Consider the following 22,772-nt stretch of genomic DNA (forward strand, 5'->3'; position numbering starts at 1 on the left):
GACAGGGTCTCACTCTGTTGCCCAAGCTGGTCTCGAATTCCTGGGCTCATACGATCCATCCACTTCAGCTTTCCAAAGTGCTGGGAATACAGGGGTAAGCCACCATGCTGGCCAAAACAATTTTTTAAAGAGATATATGCTGGGCACAGTAGCTCAAGCCTGTATCCCAGGACTTTGGGAAGCAGAGGCGGGCAGATAACTTGAGGTTAGGAGTTTGAGACCAGCCTGGCCAACATGGTGAAACACTGTCTCTACTAAAAATACAAAATATAGCCAGGCATGGTGGCAGTGCTTGTAATCCCAGCTGCTCAGGAGGCTGAGGCAGGAGAATCCCTTGAACCTGGGAGGTGGAAGTTGAGCTACATGGCAACATCCTGTCTCTGCAAAAAATACAAAAATTAGCCTTGTGGCCGGGCGTGGTAGCTCACGCCTGTAATCCCAGCACTTTGGGAGGCCAAGGCAGGCAGATCACCTGAGGTTGGGAGTTTGAGACCAGCGCGACTAACATGGAGAAACCCTGCGTCTACTAAAAATACAAAAAATTAGCCTGGCATGGTGGCGCATGCCTGTAATTCCAGCTACTCGGGAGGCTGAGGCAGGAGAATCGCTTGAACCCAGGAGGCGGAGCTGGCGGTAAGCTGAGATCACGCCATTGCACTCCAACCTGGGCAACAAGAACAAAACTCTGTCTCAAAAAAAAAAAAAATTAGCCTTGCATGGTGGCCTGTGCTCCCAGCTACTCAGGAGGCTGAGGTGGAAGGACTGCTTGAGCCCTGGACGTCAAGGCTGCAGTGAGCCATGATCATGCCACTGCACTCCAACCTCAGTGACACAGGGAGACCCTGTCTCCAAAAAAAAAAAAAAGAAAGAAAGAAAAAGAAACCCATTTGCTTTTTGCAATCTACTATTTCCCAAAATAATCTGATCATGGTACTTTTTTCAACAAAACTGTTAATATCTTTAGGATGTAATAATCTAGAGAACATAATCGAGGGCAAACTTAAATTTATTTTCCAACACGTGGAAAGAGGAACTTACTACCTACCTTACCCCCAAGCAATCGGTTTGATGGGCTTCCAATTTCAGCCACCTTAGAAGCATGACAGAAAAGTGCTTCCTATTACCAACTCCTATATATGTCCCAACATTCAAGCTTCCAATTACCAGTACTTCCTGTTCCACCTCATTCTACTAATGAGGAAGGGCCTGCTCTACCTACGCAGAATTACTACATTTCAGAAAAAGAAAAAAGAACTAAAAAAAAAATGATTTAAAAAGTATTACATGTTTCTATGTCATTATTTATTTATTCATTTATGTTTAGAGACAGGGTCTCACTCTGACCCCAGGCTGGAGTGCAGTGGTGCAATCACAGCTCACTGCAGCCTTGAACTCCTGGGCTCAAGTAATCCTCCCACCTAAGTCACCTGAGTAGGTGGGACCACAGGCATGTGCCACCATGTCTGACTAGTTTTTTCATTTTTTGTAGAGACAGGGGTCTCATTTTGTTTCCCAGACTGGTCTCAAACTCCTGGGCTCAAAACAACCCTCCAGCCTCAGTCTGTGATTACAGGCATAAGCCACTGTGCTGGCTGAGACTAGTACATTAATGTAACAAGATAGTTTCAAATCTCATATTTCAAATAACGAGAAATTTCCGCTTGTTGAGTTTGGTGTAATAGGAAAGAAGAACATCCACAATTATCTGAAAATTCAGTGAAATACTTCTCCCGGCCGGGCGCGGTGGCTCACGCTTGTAATCCCAGCACTTTGGGAGGCCGAGGTGGGCGGATCACGAGGTCAGGATATCGAGACCACGGTGAAACCCCGTCTCTACTAAAAATACAAAAAATTAGCCGGGCGCGGTGGCGGGCGCCTGTAGTCCCAGCTACTCAGGAGGCTGAGGCAGGAGAATGGCGTGAACCCGGGAGGCGGAGCTTGCAGTGAGCCGAGGTCGAGATCGCGCCACTGCACTCCAGCCTGGGCTACAGAGCCAGACTCTGTCTTAAAACAAAACAAAACAAAACAAACTCCTCCCTTCAAACTATACAACTATGAGGCTGAATTTTCTTCACAAACTTCAACGAAAACAACATATTGCAACAAACTGAATACTGAAGCAGATATGAAAATCCAACTGTCTGTTATTAGATCAGATGTTAAAGACATTTGCAAAAATGTAAAGGAATTCTACTCTTACTAAAATTTTTGTGTGTGTTGGCTGGGTACAGTGGCTCACACCTATAATCCCAGCACTCTGGTAGGCCAAGGCGGGCAGATCATGAGGTCAAGAGATGGAGACCATCCTGGCCAACATGGTGAAACCTCGTCTCTACTAAAAATACAAAAATTAGCTGGGCATGGTGGCGTGCACCTGTAGTCCCGGCTACTTGGGAGGCTGAGGCAGGAGAATTGCTTCAACCTGGGAGGCAGAGGCTGCAGTGAGCCGACATCATGCCATTGTACTCCAGCCTGGTGAGAGAGCAAGATTCCATCTTTAAAAAAAAAAAAAATTGTATTAGAAAATATTTTTCATTAAAAGTGCTCTTTATATTAACATGTAATTGGGTTACCGTTAGTTTTGAATGAATAAATAGCTTAGATTTTTTCCAGTTTTAATTCTAACACACTAAATATCAATAGATATAACCCACATGAACAAAAGCTCTTTGAGGGATCTCACTTTAAAAGTGTAAAGAAGAAGAAGTCCTGTGGTCAAAAAGTTGGAGAACTTGAGAACTGCTCTAACAGAGGATAATACAAATGCCTTCTTTATAATATTACATGTAAAAAGGCTTTGAGGAAATATTTCTAGCTAGAGAAATAAGCTTAGCGCTTTAAAAAAAAAAAGGAAATATACTTAAACCATATTTCCTTTTTAAGTAAAAAGCTATCTTTTCAAGTTTTCCTATTTTGAAAAATGGACAGAACGATGGAATCTGGGAGCCATGTTATCTCAGGAACAACTGAAGGACCATTCATTTGCTCACTAGATTGCAAACTCCATCCAAGCAAGCAGTAACTAGGTGTGTCTGTCCTCTACCATTCCCACAACATACAATCTTCACACAATAAATAATTTCTGAATGAAAAGTGGGGAAATGCAAATCTGAACTCAATAAATGTACATATAACATGTATACATGTACATACCTACATTCCTTAAACATTAATAAATATGCTAATTTGTTAGGTTTTTTTTTTTTAAACCTATACTCCAAACACAAGAGATGAAGTATTTCTTTTCTTTCAAGAACTACTGACCCACAGAGGGAAAAAAACTCAGTAAAAGATAACTTAATTTTATTTCTCAAATAAGTTTATTTTCAGTCTCTAAATTGACAACCAGGTCCACAAAGTTCTATTTAATAAATATAACAAATTAAAATACACTTTAACCAAAGGAGAAAGGAGGAGGAGTCAAGAAGAGTATGAACTGTGAGGAGGAAGCAATAGGAAAGGGGAGGGTAGAAAGAACAAAGTGAGAGAGGCAAGTGGGATTCTATATATAAATCATTTTTTAAAAAACCTAAAATTCCAAAATGACTCTTAGAATTTACTTGCCCAAATAAATTTAGTCCTTAAAAGAGTTATCCATAATAATGTCTAAATATGTTAACACACACACACCCAAAATATGTACATCTATTATGTATCAATAAAATAAATAAATAAATAAGTGATGTCTAAGTACCTGGCATTTCTTAAGCTCTCTCTTCAGCTGGAGAACTGTAACATGCTCTGGTCCTTCTTCCAGACTTGCAGTGCCTCCGATTCCTCGAAATGAGGTGACCACAGCCTTCCTGACCTCTTGGATCATGTTAAACCACTCCTGCAGTTTGTATTGCTGCTTTTGGTTTAGTCTGACAGTATCTTTTAAGTCAACCAGGAAGGTAAAGGCTTCTTCTACACAACATTGGTAACCCAGACATTCTCCTTGAAGCTGAGCTACTTGCTCCTCAAGAGAATGAATCCTATTTGTATCAGGACTCCCTTCTCGATTGATCTGGCTAGTTTGGCTGACATTAGCCTGCTGGCTTTGCAAAGCTTCTCGAAGCAATTTAATCTCAAATTCCATTTCATCTATACGGTCTGACTCGGGGCTGAAGTTTACAGTGGGTTTGTTTCTAATGTTCCGTGCTCTGTTGGCATATTTGAGAGAATTTAATGACTCATCAAAATTCGAGGAGGAGGGGCTGACACATGTGATCATGACAGTCTTAGCACTGCCTCCCAGAGAATCTTTCAGAAGCCGGGTAATTTTAGCATCCCTATATGGAATATGTGAACTCTTCCTGCGTGGGTCCCCAAGAGCGCTTATTACATTTCCTAACGCCAGCAATCCACTATTGATTTGAATGGATTCTTTGAACCGTTCACCAGTATTCCCCGTTTTGGTTACTCTTTCTGATCCTGCCAAATCCACAAAGTGGAACTTTGAGACAATATGCCGAGGGGAATACCATGATCCATCTTCAGCTGCCTCCACATTTTTATGAACTTGACAAATGCTGATTGTAAAAATTGCATGTGATCTGCTGGAGTGCTCATTCATTTGGGTGGTACCTGTATGTCTGGCTGCATTCCCCGTCTCCAAAAGGCTCATCACTTCATCTGCACTCTCCACATGGCATTCCTTGGCCCCAACAATCACTTAAAATAGCAAAAACATGTTTTTAAGCCAAGTTTTCATCAAAACCTAGTATAGTTAACAGTTACCATTTGCTAAACAGTCTGGCCAAGATAGTCCCTTTTTAAAAAAGTCAACAGCATTTCAAATAACAATAGTAACATCAGCAACATCATCAAATAATTTTAGATAATCTCCCAAAGAAACTATTTTAACAGACAGCACTCATTTTGATGTTTAAATTCTAAAAGCTATAATTTTTTGAAAAAACAATCTAGTTTGTCGAGTCATGAGTCACACTCAATTCCTTAAAATGAATGACAAAAGAAAAACTCTTCATTCCAGTCTTTTGATTTGTAAAGCCTAATAGATTAATCTTTTTTTTTTTTTTTTTTTCTTGAGACGGAGTCTCTGCCTGTCACCCAAGCTAGAGTGCAGTGGTGCAATCTTGGCTCACTGCAACCTCCACCTCAGGTTCAAGTGATTCTCCTGCCTTAGCCTCCCGAGTAGCTGGATCACAGGCATGCACTACCACACCTGGCTAATTTTTTTAATATTTTTAGGAGAGACGGGGTTTCACCACATTGGCCAGGCTGGTCTCGAACTCCTGACCTCAGGTGATCCACCTGCCTTGGCCTCCCAAAGTGCTGGGATAACAGGTGTGAGCCACCGCACCCGGCCTAGGTTAATCTTTTATAAATTAATCAAATATATAATTCAAAAGAGTTAATCTAATCAGTAGATTAGAAGAATTAATTAGTATCAATTAAAAGGCATTAGTTGGCCGGGCGCGGTGGGTCAAGCCTGTAATCCCAGCACTTTGGGAGGCCGAGATGGGCGGATCACGAGGTCAGGAGATCGAGACCATCCTGGCTAACACGGGGAAACCCCGTCTCTACTAAAAAAATACAAAAGACTAGCCGGGCACAGTGGCGGGTACCTGTAGTCCCAGCTACTTGGGAGGCTGAGGCAGGAGAATGGCGTAAACCCGGGAGGTAGAGCTTGCAGTGAGCTGAGATCCGGCCACTGCACTCCAGCCTGGGCAACAGAGCAAGACTCCGTCTCAAAAAAAAAAAAAAAAAAAAAGGCATTAGTTTTTTTTTTTTTCAGCTTTATTAATAATCAAGCCATCCTTGGCTTTTAAGTTTTTTTGTATTGTGAGGTCATAATCAATGATGAGTAAAAAATTCAATACAAATAAAGTTGGTTATTCATTTTAAAAACAAGTATGGTTTATATAGTATCAGAATGCAAGGTAGACAGATGAGATGGCAATTAAAAGAAAATACTTTGAATACCATAATGTACTATACTCAAAAAAGAAAAAAAGTTTTTATTTCAATCACAGAATGAACTAAAAATAACCTACATTTACTACCTGCATTATTTGTTTATATCCAAAAATACTGCAAAGAGAAGTAGGTGGACTTAGGAATTGAATCAGAGAAGGAAAGCTCCTGATTTCATGCTCAAATTATATTGCCATAATTCATCTTTACTCAGATACTGTCACATCACTATTTCTTTAAAAAATAATCATTTCACTTTCATTATTTCCATCATGACACTTTTTAAACAACCCAGTTCCTGTAAGTCATAGTAAAACTTTCATTAAATTTTTCATTAAATTTTTCCAATGTTAGGCTATAAGTGAGCACTACGGTTCTCAAACCCAGACGCAAATCACCTGGTAGCTTTATAAAAAGGAAAGTGCCAACGCCCAGGCACCATCTCAGACCAATTAAATCAGAACCCCTGAGAAGTAGGACCCAGAAATCAGTATTTTTAAAAAGCTTCCCACATGTACTAATTGTGCAGCAGCCAGCATGGACATTACTGCTTTACACCGAGACTCTAAAGAAATATGTCAAACAAATGCACTTTACTTGTGAGTGGGACATTATGTAAGACATACTGTAATTTAAGATCATTTGTAACATCCTTCCAAAATTTTTTCAACATTGGTATCAGATATGAAATATTTTCATCAAGTTTATCAAGAGTGATAGTGAAGTGTATATACTTCTGTCCTGCTTGATATTTTACAAAGAAGCATGTATTATTTTTGTAACTGTTTGATAAAAGATAAAAACAATCAATAATTGTATTCCATAAGGTAAAGGAGCTCAAAACATTAGTCTGAATTATATCCAGAAGAGAGAAACTGTACTGAATTATCTAATAAGACCATAAGCTACCATATGTAGTTTCTTCTCAAAAACCAAAAACAGGTCTGGCGCGGTGGCTCACGCCTGTAATCCCAGCACTTTGGGAGGCCGAGGCGGGCGGATCACGAGGTCAGGAGTTTGAGACCAGCCTGACAAACATGGTGAAATCCGTCTCTACTAAAAATACAAAAATTAGCCGGGCATGGTGGCACGCACCTGTAATCCCAGCTACTCGGGAGGCTGAGGCAGCAGAATCACTTGAACCCAGGAGGCAGGGGTTGCAGTGAGCCAAGATTGCACCACTACATTCTAGCCTGGGTGACCTGGGTGATGGAGCGAGATGCCATCTCAAAAAAAAAAAAAAGAGAGATTAATAATCAATAAAGCTGTTCAAGTTAAAAGTGAAACTAAATTCATTTTGCTTCTGTATGTTTTTAAAGATTCCTTGGAATATATCCAGAAACTGAATTAAAGCATATCTGTTTGCTAATGAAGGCAACTGATTAAGCGGGCTACTTTACCTGTATTTCCTTTCTCATCTTCTCGGATGTGAAGATCCTTCATGGATGTCTCCAATTCTAGAAGATCTCTTAGGTCTTCCTTGTACACTTCTATATAAGATACTTTCACATTAAACTCAATGCTAGGATGTTCAGAGATGCTTTGAAATATTTCTTGAATAGCTCGAGGAATGATACCCTTTTGGCCCTCCACAACCGAAGCTGAAAATTTAGAAAAAGAAAGCACATCTGGAACTTAAAACAAAAGAAAAGCGACAACCCCAATTTTATAGTTATTTTATTATATTTCTCTCTATTATAACTGTATTTTTTTTTTGAGACGGAGTCTTGCTCTGTTGCCCAGGCTGGAGTGTCGTGGTGCAATCTCAGCTCACTGTAACCTCCGCCTATCAAATTCAGGTGATTCTCCTGCCTCAGCCTCCTGAGTGGCTGGGATTACAGATGCCCACCACCGGGCTATTATAACTTTTTTAAACCACAACTATAAAATTCACAAGTAAAAGTTTTCACATGTATCCCCTTACCAAGAATTCATTCAAGCATTCATTAAACAAGTATTTATTTAGTATCTACTATGTGCCAGGCACTATTCTAGGACTCTGCAATCCACCAGTAAACAAAACAGGGAGAAAAGAAACCCCTTCCCTGGTGAGATTCTGCTGACAAAAGACTGACAATAGCAAAAAAGAATAACTGATAAGTGAATTATATGGCATATTAAAAAGTATTAATTGTACCTGGAGGAAAAAAATACAGCAGGGTAAGGGGACTAGAAGGGTAACTAACTACCAGCCAGGAGATGCTTGCAACTTTAAACAGGAAGGTCATGGTGGGCATCATTCAGAAGGTGACATCTGAGAAAAGACTTGAAACAGGCCATGCGTGGTGGCTCACGCCTGTAATCCCAGACTTTGGGAGGCTGAGGCGGGCAGATCACTTGAGCCCAGGAGTTCAAGACCAGCTTGGGCAACGTGGTGAAACCCTGTCTCTACTAAAAATACAAAAATTAGCTAGCTAGGTGTGGTGGCTCATGCCTGTAATCCCAACTATTTGGGTGGCTAAGGCACGAGAATCACTTGAAGCTGGGAGGTGGAGGTTGCAGTGAGCTGAGATAGCGCCACTGCACTCCAGCCTGGGCGACAGAGGGAAACTGTCTCAAAAAAAAAAAAAAAAAAATTAATAAGAAAATATATTTGAAAAGTCCCAGGAATGAAACAGACATTAAGTGGCACAGGCGAATTTCAAAGCAATGTGGTAGAAATGTACATTTTAATATAAATGATAAAACTATATGGAGTGGCATTTTATTCCATAAATAGGCCATACTGTGGTGGCTCACACCTGTAATCCTAGCACATGGGGAGGCCAAGGTGGGTGGATCGCTTGAGCTAAGAAGTTTGAGACCAGCCTGGGCAACATGGCAAGATCCCTTCTCTACAAAAAATACAAAAAAATTTCGTGTTGCATGCCTATGGTCTCAGCTGCTTGGGAGGCTGAGAAGGGAGGATTACTTGAGCTTGGGAGCCAGAGGTTGCAGTGAGTCAGGAGACAGAGCCTCGGTAACAGAGCAAGACCCTTTCTCAAAATAAATAAATAAATAAATAAATAAATAAATAAATAAATAAATAAATACTTTATCTTTCCCAATTCACTGTTCATTAAATACCAGATCCAGAGAGGTGGCCCTTGGCTCATAAAACATCATTCTACACAAAGGGCTTCCCCTGCCTAAAGCCACTCCACCTCTCGGATATTCACTACTACTAGTAGGAGCCACGTTATAAAAACGTTGGTGTTTTTGGCCAGGCACGGTGGCTCATGCCTGTAATCCCAGCTCTCTGGGAGGCCGAGGCAGGTGGATCACGAGGTCAGGAGATCGAGACCATCCTGGCTAACACGGTGAAACCCCATTTCTACTAAAAATACAAAAAATTAGCCAGGTGTGGTGGCGGGCGCCTGTAGTCCCAGCTACTCGGGAGGCTGAGGCAGGAGAATGGTGTGAACCCGTGAGGCGGAGCTTGCAGTGAGCCGACATCATGCCACTGCACTCTAGCCTGGGCGACAGAGTGAGACTCTGTCTCAAAAAAAAAAAAAAAAAGTTGGTGCTTTTAGATGACATATAATTTCTAAAGCAGAAAATAGCTGTAAAAAGCAGGAAACTGACCCTAGGTAAGACCAATCTATTTCATAGTCTTTTGCACTAAAATATCTTTCTCTTTAGATCATTTATTATGGTCTGGGTGGAATCCCAATCACTGGAGCACAATTCATTTATGTTGGCAAGATTTTTTTTTTTTTTTTTTGGTGAGACAGAGTCTCACTCTGTCGCCCAGGCTGGGGTGCGGTGGTGCAATCTCGGCTCACTGCAACCTCCGCCTCCCAGGTTCAAGTGATTCTCCTGCCTCAGCCTCCCAAGTAGCTGGGACTACAGCCGTGTGCCACCATGTCCAGCTAATTTTTTGTGTTTTCAGTTGAGACGGGGTTTCACCGCGTTAGCCAGGATGGTCTCCATCTCCTCACCTCACAATCTGCCCGCCTCGGCCTCCCAAACTGCTGGGATTATAGGGATGAGCCACCACGCCCGGCCAAGAATGCTTTTTTAAAAAAATTCTTATATTTCTTTACACGTCACCAAGTGTATCTGTTCTGAGATTTCTGGATGGGGTGAAAAGGTGCAAGGAGCTTGAGAGTAGAAAGGGATAACGAGAAAAGATGGAGAAGCAAGCCAAAGTTGATGGCGACAGAGAATGTGTGCACAAGCAGGTGCAGAAAGGCCAGTTATGCCCAGGCCTAGACCCTCAGTTCAAGAATGAGAAAGGGAACATCTCTATACCTCTTCTCCTCCAACACTATCTAAGCCCACAGCTTCTACAACCCAGAACACAGACCAGTACAGTAACATTATGAGTAAACACTTATTTCTGTTCCCCCTTGTTTCAAAAAGGAGTTAAAGCAGGTTTACAAATAGGCGTAGGAGGGGCTCAAACAGATACTTCTACATCAGTGTTCACAGTAACATTATTTACAGGAGCTACAACGGGGAAGCAAACCAAATGTCCATCAAAAGAAGAATGGATAAATAAAACATAGTATATATATACAACTGAATGTTCTTGGAAAAAGGAATGACGTTCTGATAGGTGACATAACATGCTAAGTGAGAGAAGCTAGACACAGGAGGAAAAATACTGTATGATTCCACTTCTTTTTTCTTTTCTTTTTCTTTTTTTTTTTTTTTTTTTTTTTTGAGACAGGGTTTCACTGTGTCGCCCAAGCTGGAGTGCAGTGGCACAATCATGGCTCACTGCGGCCTTAACCTCCTGGGCTCAGGTGATCTTCCCACCTAAGCCTCTGAAGTAGCTGGGACTACAGGCATGTGCCACCACATCCAGCTAATTTTTTTTGTTGTTTTTTGTAGTGACAAGCTCTCACTATGTTGCCCAGGCTGGAGTGCAGTGGCGCAATCTCAGCTCACTGCAACCTCCACTTCCTGGGTTCAAGCGATTCTCCTGCCTCAGCCTCCTGAGTAGCTGGGACTACAGGCACCCACCACCACACCCAGCTAATTTTTGTATTTTTGGAAGAGATGGGGTTTCACCATGTTGGCCAGGACAGTCTCGATTTTCTGACCTCATGATCCACCTGCCTTAGCCTCCCAAAGTGCTGAGATTACAGGTGTGAGCCACTGCGCCTGGCCCACTTTTATGCGTTTTGTTTTGTTTTGTGAGACAGAGTCTTGCTCTGTTGCCCATACTGGAGTGCAGTGGCGCGATCTCAGCTCACTGCAACCTCTGCCTCCCAGGTTCAAGTGATTCTCCTGCCTCAGCCTCCAGTAGCTGGGATTACAGGTGCACACCACCACGCCTAACTAATTTTTTTGTATTTTTAGTAGAGATGGGGTTTCATCATGTTGCCCAGGTTGATCTCAAACTCCTGAGCTCAGATGATCCTCCCAAAGTGATGGGATTACAGACGTGAGCCACCACACCCGACCTCCACTTATATGAAATATCTAGAATAGGCAAATTAAAAGAGCCAGAAAGTCAATCAGGGATTATCAGAGAATGCCGGGAGAGCTACTGCTTAATGGGTACATAGCTACTGTTTGGGTGATGAAAATTTTGAAAATACTGGTTATTACTGCATTAACAATTAGTATATTTGATGCTGCAGAACTCTACACTTGAAAGTAGCTAAAATGATAAGTTTGGTTATCTTTATATTTATATTTACATGTACTTTATCACAATTGTAATAGTAAAAAAAAAAGTGTATAAAATTTAAAATAAGTGGAGGGAAAAACTGAGACTTTAAAAGTTTCTGTCGGCTAATTTAGAAAACCACCCATCATTTTTAGCATTGTTCCATGGAAAATGTATTCCAAGCAACAAACAGTTGACTTACAAATGAAACTTAAAAACAACTTGCTTCCAAGTTGAAGATTACCAAAATTTAGGTTTTTGGCAACAATCATGCTGAAAATCTAAGTTTCTACCAACTTCAATGGCTGCCTTTCCCCTCATTTAAGAGGCAAGACTGCCATCATGTGGTAAGTAAAGTAAGTAATGGGTTTTCTTCTAATACAGTACAAATGAAGATTCCCTTTTAAGAGCTTGTAGGAACTAGCCTGTAGGAAAGATCTAAACCTTTCAAACTGTAGCATAGATAAGCAATCTTGATTATCCAGAATAAATAATTGACCAGAAATAGTTCAGTTATTCCCCACATCAATAGATAACAAAGCACAATTTAAAAGACGTATCAAAAAGCTTAATTTCAAATATTTATAATAAAGCTCCAATATGTATTTTGATAACTTAAATATAAAATTTGCAATGTTAGTCTTATATTCCTGAAATAAACCATTTCCAAGAGAAAACCTGCGAAGTTTTATAACTCAACAACTATCATTTAGCTATTATATGGTATTTAAAGAGTACACAAAAGTTTTTGGAAAAGGCTATTCCTTGTAAAGGTAATTCCAAAGTTCTGAAAAGCAGGAAAATGAATATTAGCTAAATAAGCATCATATTTAAAAATAAAGCCAGGCGTGGTGATTCACGCCTGTAATCCCAGCACTTTGGGAGACTGAGGCAGGGCAGATCACTTGATCTCAGATGTTAGAGACCAGCCTGGACAACATGGCAAAACCCTGTCTCTGCAAAAATAAAAAATAAAAAATTAGTCGGGAGTGGTGATATGCCCCTGTAGTCCCAGATACTCAGGAAGCCGAGGTGGAAGAATTTCTTGAGCCCAGAAGGTTGAGGCTGCAGTTAGCTGTGATTGTGCCACTGCACTCCAGCCAGGGCAACAGAGCAAGGCTCTGTCTCAAAGCAAAATCAAAACCAAAAAAAACCAGTGAGACCCCCATCTCTACAAAAAAGTTTTAAAAATAAAGTAAAATACATTTTAAAATAAGAGAGTTTCATTCTGCCCTAGTGCCCAGCATGGTAACCTAGATACTGCAGATGCTCAATAAATATTCACTGGGGGATGTGGGGGGACGGGGCAGGGAAGCATTATTTGCATGGTCAGTAACCAAAAAGCAGATAACTGACCCAGAATTGGTGCCCTATAGAGACATTCTGGGAAACAGAAAATCCTCACTAATACACCAAAAAATAAATCCAACTTTTTTTGACACAGAGTCTTGGTCTGTTGCCCAGACTGGAGTGCAGTGGCATGATCTTGGCTCACCGTAGCCTCCGCCTCCCAGGTTCAAGCGAATTCTCTGCTTCAGCCTCCCGAGTAGCTAGGATTAGAGGCGTGTGCCATGACGCCCAGCTAATTTTTGTATTTGTAGTAGAGACAGGGTTTCGCCATGTTGACCAGGCTGGTCTCAAACTCCTGGCCTCAAGTGATCTGCCTGCCTTGACCTCCCAAAGTGCTGGGATTACAGGTGTGAGCCACCGCGCCTGGACTGAAATGATATTTTACATTGTTAAATGCAAAAAGAAAGTTACAGAATCACAGGCATAAACAAACAAAAACCAAAATCTCATTAAACAAACAAAAACCAAAATAACTACATAAGTGAGTAATATGCATCAAACTTATTTCTTTGGGATGAGAGGAGTTGTCACTTGTTTAATTTCTTATGCATCACTTGCAGTCCTTCTTATAATAAATATTTCTTTAATTTAAAAAAAGTAGAAAGAAAACACCATCCAAAATGTTCTTTTTTTTTTTTTTTTGAGACGGAGTCTCGCTGTGTCGCCCAGGCTGGAGTGCAGTGGCCGGATCTCAGTTCACTGCAAGCTCCGCCTCCCAGGTTCATGCCGTTCTCCTGCCTCAGCCTCCTGAGTAGCTAGGACTACAGGCGCCCGCCACCTCTCCTGGCTAGTTTTTTGCATTTTTTAGTAGAGACGGGGTTTCACCGTGTTACCCAGGATGGTCTCGATCTCCTGACCTCGTGATCCGCCCATCTCAGCCTCCCAGAGTGCTGGGATTACAGGCTTGAGCCACCGCGCCCGGCCCCAAAATGTTCTTAATGGTGGTCTATTTCTTCTGATAGAGAGAATTTTAGAGCAATTAAAATATGTTAGAATAGATAACTTTAATAACTTTTTCCCTTACAAAATTAAAATAGTACTCATGGTCTCCTAATAAAAAAAAAAGTATAGCTATAATTAAGTCACCAGCTTCTGAACATGTATAACTCCTATTGGTATAAAGCACATAATGGGTCATTAGGATTATAAAACATTTGCCAATCAAAAAAAACAAAAATCCCTACAATCCTAAAGAAAAGCCACAATTTATACTAGAAAAACTGAATTATTTTTTATTGTAAGACCCTGAAACAATCTAGTATCTGTGATCTCCTAATCCTGCAGAATATACAGATGTTTTTCTTTTAGTTGGGGAATATTGGCCTCTTGAAGCTCCTCCATTTTAATCTTTGGAATAAAGATTTCCTCAAACTACACAACCACTCTCTGAGCCACTACCCATCCATGCATGTAATGAGAGAAGTTTCTTTTTTAATTTTTTTAATTTTTTTTGTTTCAGCTTGTATCTGAACAGCTAGAGAAAGAAGTTTCTGAAAGCCATGTATTTTACATTTGTGAAATATGAAAATAGAAAAATATTGAGAGCCACTATTCATACAGAGAATACTAACTAAAACTTTAGACAATGATGCATATGTGCACTATTCAGAAGTTTGTTCTTAGTAGAAAACTATCAATACAGTAAACAATCTTAACAGAAGACTTGGCTGTCAGTTCCCCCACTCTATTACCAGACACTCAACTAAAATGATTTCCAAGGTTCCCTCCAGCTCTACATGAGATCCTATGATTCTATCTTTTCCAAACTATAATTACAAGCAGGAGAAATTATGTCCTAAAGTATTCAGAATTTAAAAAAGAAATCTGGCTAGAATATGAAAAAAGCTACTCTACATAGTAAATTTTTCCTACGGTCCCTAAGTCCTGACTGTGGGACTCTTAATATTTACAACTGGCTTGTTAAAGAACGCAAAATCTGATCATGTTAACTCATTTATCTCTATTTTAAATTCTGTTCAAAATAACAAGGGCTGACCACTGAAAATTATCTTAAACTTCTTTCCTCAAGCAAATATAATCCTAAGTTAGATTGCTTAATGAAACTTCAATATTTAGAAACAAACCTTTCAAAGATGATGATCTTATGATAACATTTGATTACATTATTCATTCCTTCACTATTCAATTAATATGCTAAGCACCTACCACGTATCAGGTATTGGTCATGTTTTAGCTTCTTTCTAGCGTCACAAATAAAAGTCAGAGAGTATGAGAATCTTACCAATATGGCCTCCTCCAATGGTGTATGTCTTCCCAGATCCAGTTTGTCCATAGGCAAAAACAGTTGCATTATAGCCCTCAATGAGTGACAACACTAGGGGCTTTATACATGTATTATAAACTTCATCTTGAGTGGAATTTTTGCCAAAAACAAAATCAAAAGTGAAGACTCTGTCTCTCCCAATGATAACTTGCTGGCTGTTTGGAATAACTCTCACACAAACTTGATGATTATGAAGAACTTCTTTGCAAAGCAGAGGTCTAATTCTTACAGCAACTTTTACTGGTATTTCTTCCATGGCAACTTAGATTTTACTAGATTTTCTACTTAATGTTCAGTATCTAGTGTGAGAAACTTCCATCTTATGTAAGATCTGGATTCCTGTGTATCAAAAATAAAAAACAAATTTTAATTACTGATTCCTTTTATCCCAATAAACTAACCACCTTCTAAAGCAAAGTCAGTTAGAACAGGTTTTGTTTCAACACAACACAGTTACAAAAAGTAAACCTGTCTTGTAAAATACATTGTAAATTTGTAGACAAAATAGTACGTCTTGGGTTTGCTTCAAAATAATCTAGAGTATGGGGTCCATGAGTTAATAAATGACGAAGCTAAGTGGTAAGTACATGGGATTTCATTGTGCCTTTATTTCTACAGTAATAATATTTCCCAGTTCATTAATCTAAATATTAAATAGCCAGGGAGTTAGAAAATTAAGGCAAGGAGATAAGTAAGGAACTGTACACATGTTTTTTTGTTTGTTTTTTGAGATGGAGTCTCGCTCTATCGTCTAGGGTGGAATGCAGTGGTGTGATCTCTGCTCTCTATAACCTCTGCCTTCCAGGTTCAAGTGATTCTCCTGCCTCAGGCCTCTTGAGTAGCTGGGATTACAGGTGCCCGCCACTACATCCGGCTAATTTTTGTATTTTTAGTAGAGACGGGGTTTCACCATATTGGCCAGGCTGGTCTCAAACTCCGAACCTCAAGTGACCTACCCGCCTCGGCCTCCCAAAGTGCTGGGATTACAGGCATGAGCCACCGCGCCCAGCCTGTACATGTGTTAAAAACAAACATTAGTACCAGATTTTATAGCTATGCATTGAAAAATAGCATTTCCTCTTTGTCATAATTATTAGAAATAAATTCATGAAAATAGTTCTAAGAATTTCATAAGTCAATATAAATTTAAAACTAAATTTTTACCGGCCGGGCGCGGTGGCTCAAGCCTGTAATCCCAGCACTTTGGGAGGCCGAGACGGGTGGATCACGAGGTCAGGAGATCGAGACCATCCTGGTGAACACAGTGAAACCCCGTCTCTACTAAAACTACAAAAAACTAGCCGGGCGAGGTGGCGGGCGCCTGTAGTCCCAGCTACTCGGGAGGCTGAGGCAGGAGAATGGCGTGAACCCGGGAGGCGGAGCTTGCAGTGAGCTGAGATCAGGCCACTGCACTCCAGTCTGGGCGACAGAGCAAGACTCCGTCTCAAAAAAAAAAAAAAAAAAAAAAAAAAAAAAAAAACACTAAATTTTTATTCAAAAATAATCAAAACTAACAGAAAAACTGCTTTTTCTGCTTCTAAATATTATGTTGTACTTACTTCTGAAGATCTCTGCTAGAATTAATACATTAAAAATTAAATTGTTGGCTGTAGTTTCCCGGCTAAAAATATATATAAATAAATAATTGATAACCACATTTACAATGAACACTCTGGCTTTTTTTTTTTTTTTTTGAGACAGAGTCTTGCTCTGTCGCCCAGGCTGAAGTACAGTGGCGCAATCTCAGCTTGCTGCAAGCTCTGCCTCCCGGGTTCACGCCCTTCTCCTGCCTCAGCCTCCCAAGTAGCTGGGACTACAGGCGCCTGCCACCATGCCCAGCTAATTTTTTGTATTTTTAGTAGAGATGGCGTTTCACCCTGTTAGCCAGGATGGTCTTGATCTCCTGACCTTGTGATCCACCCGCCTCAGGCTTCCAAAGTGCTGGGATTACAGGCGTGAACCATCGTGTCCAGCCTAACACTTAAAAATACATTCAAACAACAATTCCATTTACAATAGCATCAAAAAGAATAAAATATTTAGAAATAAATTTAACAAAAGATGTGTAAAACATATACTCCGAAAACTATAAAATACTGTTAGAAGAAAGCACAAGATGTACATAAATGAAAAAAATCTCATGTTTATGAATTGAAAGATATATTAATACGTCAGTATTCCCCAAATTGATCTACAGACTCAATGCAATACCTGTCAAAATCTCAGCTGACTTATTTGCAGAAATTGACAAGTTGATCCTGAAATCACAGAACTCAAGAGACACAGAATAACCAAAACGATATTGAAAAAGAACAAAGTAAGAGGACTCACACTTTCCTAATTTCAAAACCAAGCAACAGTCATCATGATAGTGTAGTACTGGCATAAGGATAGACACATAGATCAACAGAATAGAATTGAGAATCCAGAAATAAACCCTCACATTTATGGGCAATTGATTTTCAACAAAGGTGCGAAGACAATTCAACTGAAGTCTAAGAATAGTCTTTTCAACAAATGGCTATGGGACAATGGATAAAATAATGAAGTTGGACTCCCTACCTCACATCATATACAAAAGTTAACCAAAAATGGACCATAGACCTAAACATAAGAACTAAAACTACAAAACTCTTAAAAGACAGGAGTAACTCTTCATGACCTTGAATTTGGCAATAATTTCTCAGATATGACACCAAAAGCAGTAAAATTAAAAATACCAATTTGGACATTACACATTGTATACAGGTACTGAAAAATCACACTGTACCCCATAAACATGTGCAATGATTGTGTCAATCAAAAATAATAAAAGCAAAAAAATAAAGATGAAGTATAGATTAAAAAATAAGTAAGACCCAGCCTGGGCAACAAAGTGAGACGTCATGTCTACAAAGAAATTTTTTTTTTCAATCAGCTCAGCATGATAGTGCACACCTGCGGTCCCAGCTACTTCGGAAGCTAAGGCGGGAGGTTGGCTTGAACCCAGCAGCCAGAGGTTACAGTGAGCTGTATTTGCGCCACTGCGCTATAACCTGGACAACAGAGCAAGAACTTGTCTGAGAGAGAGAGAGAGAGAGAGAGAGAGAGAGAGAGAGAGAGAGAGAGAGAGAACAAGAGAAATGTTGGGGGTGGGGGAGGGAGAGGAAGGAGGGAGGGAAGGAAAAACTGGACATCGAAATTAAAAACTTTGTGCTTCAAAGGAAACTACCAAGAAAGTGAAAAGACGGCTGGGCGCGGTGGCTTATGCCTGTAATCCCTTGGGCACTTGGGGAGGCCGAGGTGGGTGGATCACGAGGTCAGGAGATGAGACCATTCTGGCTAACAAGATGAAATCCCATCTCTACTAAAAACACAAAAAAATTAGCCAGGCGTGTTGGCGGGCACCTGTAGTCCCAGCTACCCGGGAGCCTGAAGCAGGAGAATAGCATGAACCCTGGAGGTGGAGCTTGCAGTGAGCGGAGATTGCACCACTGCACTCCAGCCTGGGGGAGACGGCAAGACTCCGCCTCAAAAAAAAAAAAAAAAAGTGAAAAGACAACTCACTGAATGGGAGAAAATATTTGCAAGACATGAATCTAACAAAGAACTTGCAACTACAATATATAAATATTACAACTCAAAAAGTTTTTAAAAAATTTTAAAAACAGGCAAAGCATCTGAAAAGGCACTTCTTCAAAGAAGATATACAAATGAATAACGAGCACATGAAAAGATGCTCAACATCATTAGCTATCAGGAAAATGCAATCAAAACCACAGTGAGAGTCCAGGTGCGCAGTGGCTCACGCCTGTAATCCCAGAATTTTAGGAAACTGAGGTGGGAGGATCACCTGAGGTCAGGAGTTCAAGACCAGCCTGGACAACATGGTGAAACCCCATCTCTACCTAAAATACAAAAATTAGCCAGGCACAGTGGCTCAAGCCTGTAATCCCAGCACTCTGGGAGGCCAACGTGGGAGGATCACCTGAGGTCAGGAGTTCGAGACCAGCCTGAACAACACGGTGAAACTCTGTCTCTACTAAAAAATACAAAAATTAGACGGGCATGGTGATGGGCGCCTATAATCCTAGCTACTCAGGAAGCTGAGGCAGGAGAATCGCTTGAACCCAGGAGGCAGAGGTTACAGTGAGCTGAGATCAAACCACTGCACTCCAGCCTGGGTGATACACCAAGACTGTCTCAAACAAACAAACAAACAACCACCACAATGAGATACCAATCCACATCCACTCGCACTGCTATAATAACAAAGACAGACCATAAGTGTTAGCAGGGTGTAAAGAAATTAGAACCCTCATACACTACTGGTGGGAAGGTAAAATGGTACAGCCACTTTGGAAAACAGATTGACATTTCCGCAAAAAGTTAAACATACAGTTATCACTTGACCCAGCTCCCAAGAGAAATGAAAACTCCCAAGAGAAATGAAAACTCCCAAGAGAAATGAAAACACTGTGTTTGCATAAAAACTTATATACAAATGTTCAGTTTTGGAAGGATAAAGCTTATACTAAATTTAACAAGTAATCTATGACAATGTTTAAGTGCAGATGATGAAAAGTAATGAGTTTGAGGTGAGGCTAGGTTCTTTGGAGAAGCTGCTGAGTCTTGAAGATTACCATTAAGTAACAGAGACAACTAGACTGAAATAACATTTTATTAATAACACTAATAACAGTGAATTGATAATATTAATATTCACTACCCTTGAAAAAAAAAACCGTGGCCCAGCACAGTGGTTCACATCTGTAATCCCAGCACTTTGGGAGGCCAGGGTGGGTGGATCACTTGAGCCCAGGAGTTCGAGACCAGTCGGGGCAACACGGAGAAACCCTGTTTCTACAAAAAATCAAAAAATTAGGCAGGCATGGTGGCGCACGCGCCTATAGTCCCAGCTACTCAGGAGGTTGAAGCGAGAGGGTCCCTTGATCCCAAAAGGGTCGCGACCCTGTCAAAAACAAAACAAAATAAAACAAAACTCTGCAATGGTACTCTGCATTTGTAATTCTGTGAGTAGATGGCATGAAGAGGATCACAACAAAAAAAAATTAACATCACTCTTCTAAAAGTCCCCTGAGAATAAAAAAAATATCAGGTCCCTTGGGCTGTAAAATCCCAAAAGAGAGTCAACAAACTATCTGTAATGGCTGAAACAAAGAGATACACCTAACCTTAGCAGTTTTAAAATCATTCTAATGAATTTTACACTGGAAAAAAAAAAATGCTCATGTGTTTGATAAATCCTTTCTTGGATCTTAAAGAACTCTACAATCATTTGGTACTGGAAACTTTTCCAGTTGCAGGAATGCTGAGTTAATTCTTCCAAATGTCTCTGAAAACCAACATTTGAAGTCACCATACAGATTAGTTTATTTCTTTGTATGCCATCAAATTAAAGCAAAACTCATGGACGATGTTAAGCCAAACCTAACTGCTTCCAATGAAGTTGCTAATAAAAAATGCCAAATTGGGATATTTTCATTTCTTGGGTTTTTGTTTTGTTTTGTTTTTGAGACAAGGTCTGGCTCTGTCATCCAGGCTGGAGCACAGCGGCACCATCTCGGCTCACTGCAACCTCAGCCTCCTGGTTCAAGCGATTCTCGTGCCTCAGCGTCCAAAGTAGCTGGGATTACAGGCACCACGCCAGGCTAATTCTTGTATTTTTAGTAGAAACGGGGTTTCACCATGTTGCCCAGGCTGGTCTCGACCTCCTGGGCTGAAGAGATCCACCCGCCTCAGCCTCCCAAGGTACTGGGATTCCAGATATGAGCCACCATGCCCAGCCTCATTTCTTGGGGTTTTTAATGGTAATATCTATAAACAATTTGGTTATAAAGGCAACTGAAACTTATTCTAAGCATTAAAAAAAATAATAACGGGGCCAGGCACGGTGGCTCATGCCTGTAATCCCAGCACTTTGGGAGGCCAAGGCAGGTGGATCACTTCAGCCCACGAGTTACAGACCAGCCTGGGCAACAGGGTGAAACTCTGTCTCTACTAAAAATACAAGAATGGGCCAGGCAGTGGTGACGCACCTGTAGTCCCAGCTACTTGGAAGGCTGAGGTTGGAGGATTGCTTGAGCCCGGAAGGTTGAGGCTGCAATGTGCCACTGCACTCTAGCCTGAGTAACAGAGCGAGACCCTGTCTCAAAACAAAACAAACAATAATAAGGGTCCACAAACATAGGGCTTGTAAAACATCAATATACAAGAAACAAAGTTTTTCCACAATCCATAGCACTTATACTTCTTCAGATTCTGATCAATTATAGTCATCAGAAACATACGTATTATGTCACCAATAAATGAAAAAAGGCGAAATCTGATTGGCTGGTCGTATTTAAGTATACTCAATGGGTTTTTGAAATCTGAGGAAAGGCAAGAGAAATATTTAATCCCTCATGTCATGTCACTGGTCAGGAATGAGTGTCTCCAAAAACCGCTGCCATCCCGTCCCCTTGATTTCCCAGAAAGCAGTGGTTGTCTGAAATGTGTGGTTTGTTAATTATTTTCATAAGAAACTTCCCAGTAGATGGATAGTAAATCGCATGAGGAGCTCAGAAAAGGCCCCAAATGCGTAAAGACAAAGGAGTAAAGAAAAGCAAACAACAAAGATTTTCAACACTGGAGACGGCGGTGTTACTTAAAAGGTGTTTCAAAGAAAGAATCGGGGCGCTTTGCTCTTTACAGCACCTGCCTCCGAGGGAGGGAGCTCTCGAGCTTGAATGCGCCGAAGTTTCAACCTCTACAGTGGGAAAAAGACGCCTGCGACAAAACAAAGCGCTCGGTGGTGGTGGCCCTCGCGTCGCACCTCACGCCGTGCAGCTACACGAGACGAACACGGGGTGCGCTCCGGGGGGCCGAGTCCCGCGTTGGGGTCGATCCCCGTTCCCCAGGCCCCGCTCCTCAGGGCTGAGCCAGCTTTCTCCGGAAGGGGCGCTCTGCCTCCAGTCGTTCGCCGGGCTCCCATTCCTGACCCCAGACCCCTCGGGCACCCCCATAGGCCTCGCTGGCGCCCCTACCGCCCACCCTCTGGCTCCCACCCCGCGACGGCCCAGACCCCAAGCCGGCGCCTACTAGTCCCAACGGCGGGCTGGGAGCGCGGGCGCGGCGGGCTGGAGGGCGGGTGCCGCGAAAGGGAGGGCGCCCCACTTCCCCGCACCGCCCGGCCAGGCCCGCCGCGCACTGACCGGCTCGGGACAGCCCAGGGCCCTGGCGGCGAGGGCTGGACTCCTCAGCTTCGCTCTGCCACGCCGCGCCGCCGCCGCCCGCGTCTTTTGTTGTCGCGGGTTCTCCTGGCAACCGGCGAAGCCCGCCTCCCGCCGCGTCCTCCCCGGGTCGCGGCGTCCTGGCCCCGCCCCCGAACCTGGGCACGTCCCCAAGCCCGTGCGCAAGAGTCCTGCGTCCCCAGGAAGTCCGCAAAAGGCCAGCTCTCGGGCTTCCCTGCAAACCCGAGTTGTGTCCCACTAACGCGCTGGGACCGGTCTGTGAGGCCTGAGCGGAAGCATCTTTCCACGGGTTCGTGAAATGAATGAGAACGATTCCACACTGTGTTTCAATATCTTAGCTACCAATTCAGTTTATTTTTATTTTTATTGAGTAAAACTTGCATAA

The 22,772-nt window shown here is 41.6% G+C and overlaps 1 protein-coding gene across 2 annotated transcripts in view; it reads right to left on the minus strand.

Annotated features, from left to right (window-relative positions):
* The window catches only part of KIF27 (kinesin family member 27), an 87,048-nt gene extending 64,499 nt beyond the window's left edge, over positions 1-22,549 (minus strand). The window contains exons 1-4 of one of the 2 annotated variants that reach the window (XM_015118008.3): positions 22,349-22,549; positions 15,114-15,494; positions 7,320-7,520; positions 3,695-4,653 (exon numbers count right to left, since the gene is read on the minus strand). In XM_015118008.3, coding sequence (XP_014973494.3) covers positions 3,695-4,653; positions 7,320-7,520; positions 15,114-15,411 — 1,458 coding nt within the window. In that variant the 5' untranslated portion in view covers positions 15,412-15,494; positions 22,349-22,549. The remainder of the gene's footprint in view (positions 1-3,694; positions 4,654-7,319; positions 7,521-15,113; positions 15,495-22,348) is intronic. The other variant, XM_077966279.1, reaches the window with a different exon arrangement.
* Between the last annotated feature and the right edge of the window lie 223 nt (positions 22,550-22,772).

Source organism: Macaca mulatta, chromosome 15 (assembly GCF_049350105.2).
Source record: "Macaca mulatta isolate MMU2019108-1 chromosome 15, T2T-MMU8v2.0, whole genome shotgun sequence".
Lineage (NCBI taxonomy): Eukaryota > Metazoa > Chordata > Mammalia > Primates > Cercopithecidae > Macaca > Macaca mulatta.